Here is a 2361-nt window from a genome sequence, read left to right on the forward strand (position 1 = left end):
AAAATTTAAAAAAAATCCCATTTACCAGTGCAACAAAGAATTAAGATACCTGGGAATAAACTTAACTAAGGAGGTAAAAGACCTGTTCTTGGGAAACTACAGGAAATTGAAAAAGTGATAGAGGAAGACTAAAGCAAATAGAAGAACATAGCATATTCATGAATGGTGTAAGCAACATCATTAAAATGTTCATACCACCCAAAGCAATCTACAGTGTTAATGTATTCCCCATTAAAATATCAATGGCATAGCTGAAGACCTAGAACAAAGATTCGAAAAATTCCTATGGAATAAAAAAAAGCCCCAAATAGTTACAGCAATCTGGACAAAGAAGAACAAAGTTGGAGGGATCACAATAGCAGATATGAAGGTATATTACAAAGCCACCATTCTCAAAACTGCCTGTTACTGGCACTAAAACAGACATATAGCCCAATGGGACAGAACAGAGAACATAGAAGTCGACCCTAACCATAACGCTCAATTAACATTTGACAAAGGAGGCAAAAGCATAGAATGGAGTCATACAGTCTCTTCAATAATTAGTGTTGGAACCAGGGCTGCGGTCAAGCCCAGGCGGGGCGAGGCAGGTGGGGCGGGTTGGTGCTGGGCTGGGTGGGGCGGGGAGGGGCAGGGCTGCTGCACAGGGCTCTAGGACCCAGCTGGCGCCGGCCACGCCCTGAGGACTCCTGCCCTTCTGGCCGCCTTGGACTGGGGCCTCCAGGCTGAGCCCCATGGAGGACCTTCCCCTGGACAGCTGCAAAGAGGAGGTCACGGCGCCCGGCGCCAAGGGGTGGCCCGCACCTCAGGCGAGGGTGCACTTCCGTGTGACAAGCTTCATCATGGAGGCAGGTGTCAAGCTAGGGATGCAGTCCATTCCCGTCGCCACCGCCTGTGCCATTTACCATAAGTTCTTCTGCGAGATCAACGTGGACGCCTATGACCCCTACTTGGTCGCCATGTCTGCCCTTTACTTGGCTGGCAAAGTGGAAGAACAGCCCCTGCGAACCCGTGACATCATCAACGTGTCCAACAGGTACTTCCACCCGGGCAGCGAGCCCTTGGAGCTGGACTCCGGGTTCTGGGTGATCCGGGACAGCATTGCGCAGTGTGAGCTCATTGTGCTGAGGGTACTGCGCTTCCAAGTCTCCTTTGAGCACCCACACAGGTACCTGCTCCACGACCTGATTTCTCTCAAGAACTGGCTGAATCCTTACAGCTGGCATAGGACCCCCATCTCCGTCACTGCCCGGGCCCTGCTGCGGGACAGCTACCGCGGGGGGCTGTGCCTCCGGTTCCAGGCTCAGCACATAGCGGTGGTGGTGCTCCACCTGGCCCTGCAGGTCTACGGGGTCGAGGTGACCGCCGAGGCCGAGGCCGAGAAGCCTTGGTGGCAGGTGTTTAGTGACGACCTTTCCAAGAAAATCATTGATGACATTGTGTCTGATCTCAGTCGGATTTATACCATGGACACAGAGATTCCTTAAGGCCCTGGCCCAGGCCTGTCCAAAGAGATGCCTGGGACGCTCGGCTGCCAGCGGACGGCGCCACCACATCGCCGTGAGGGCAGGTCCCCAGAGCCCTGGCTGGGAGGACTGGTTTTGTGCTGCTGGAGACAGGCCGGTGAAGGCGATGACATGCTGCCACGTTGATTCTCAGGCTTTGACTCTCCCGGCAGCCATGGTCCAGAGGGTGATGGGAGCTGCACCTCCCCTGGGCAGGATCTTGCTGAGGGCAGCTCTGAGGCGTCCGGGTCTGCTTTTGTGCTTTGAAAGGACGCAGACTGCAGCGGAGCTTTGGGATCAGCGGAAGGAAAATCAAAGAACGGATTTAACTGTACCCCACGGGATTTTTTTAAAGGCCAGATTTATAGAAAGTATGAATGATTTAACCTGGAGGAAATTTTAATTTGTTTAATGAAAGATATTACAAAGCCAAAATAAACATATAATAATAATTGGTGTTGGACAAATAGCACAGATACATGCAAAAAATTAATCTAGACCACCAACTTACACCATACACAAATATAAACTGGAAATGAATAAAGGACTTAACGGTGAGTGGGTAACCATGAAAATCTTAGGAGAATCCATAGGCAGCAAAATATCAGGCATATGTCCCAGCAATATCTTTACTGAAACAGCTCCTAGGGCAATGGAAACTGAGGGAAAAATACACAAATGGGACTATGTCAAATCAAAAAGCTTCTGCAGAGAAAAAGAAGCCAACAAATATAACAACAGCAACAAAACAAGGAAGTCCCCTGCCAGGGAGAAGATATGTGCCTATGTTATATCTGATAAGGACCTATTCTTCAAAATTTATACTGAACTCATCCAATTAAACAAAAGGAAGATC

The 2361-nt window shown here is 49.6% G+C and overlaps 1 protein-coding gene across 1 annotated transcript; it reads left to right on the plus strand.

Annotated features, from left to right (window-relative positions):
- Positions 1 to 734: 734 nt before the first annotated feature.
- LOC139000661 (cyclin-Q-like) lies at positions 735 to 1487 on the plus strand. The gene has a single exon (XM_070402797.1). It carries the CDS (start codon positions 735 to 737, stop codon positions 1485 to 1487), a length of 753 nt encoding a protein of 250 aa, XP_070258898.1.
- Positions 1488 to 2361: the final 874 nt, after the last annotated feature.

The sequence above is a fragment of the Myotis yumanensis genome, unplaced genomic scaffold (genome assembly GCF_028538775.1).
Source record: "Myotis yumanensis isolate MYYU_CA2020_CCGP unplaced genomic scaffold, mMyoYum1.0.hap1 SCAF_24, whole genome shotgun sequence".
NCBI classification, from domain to species: Eukaryota; Metazoa; Chordata; class Mammalia; order Chiroptera; family Vespertilionidae; genus Myotis; species Myotis yumanensis.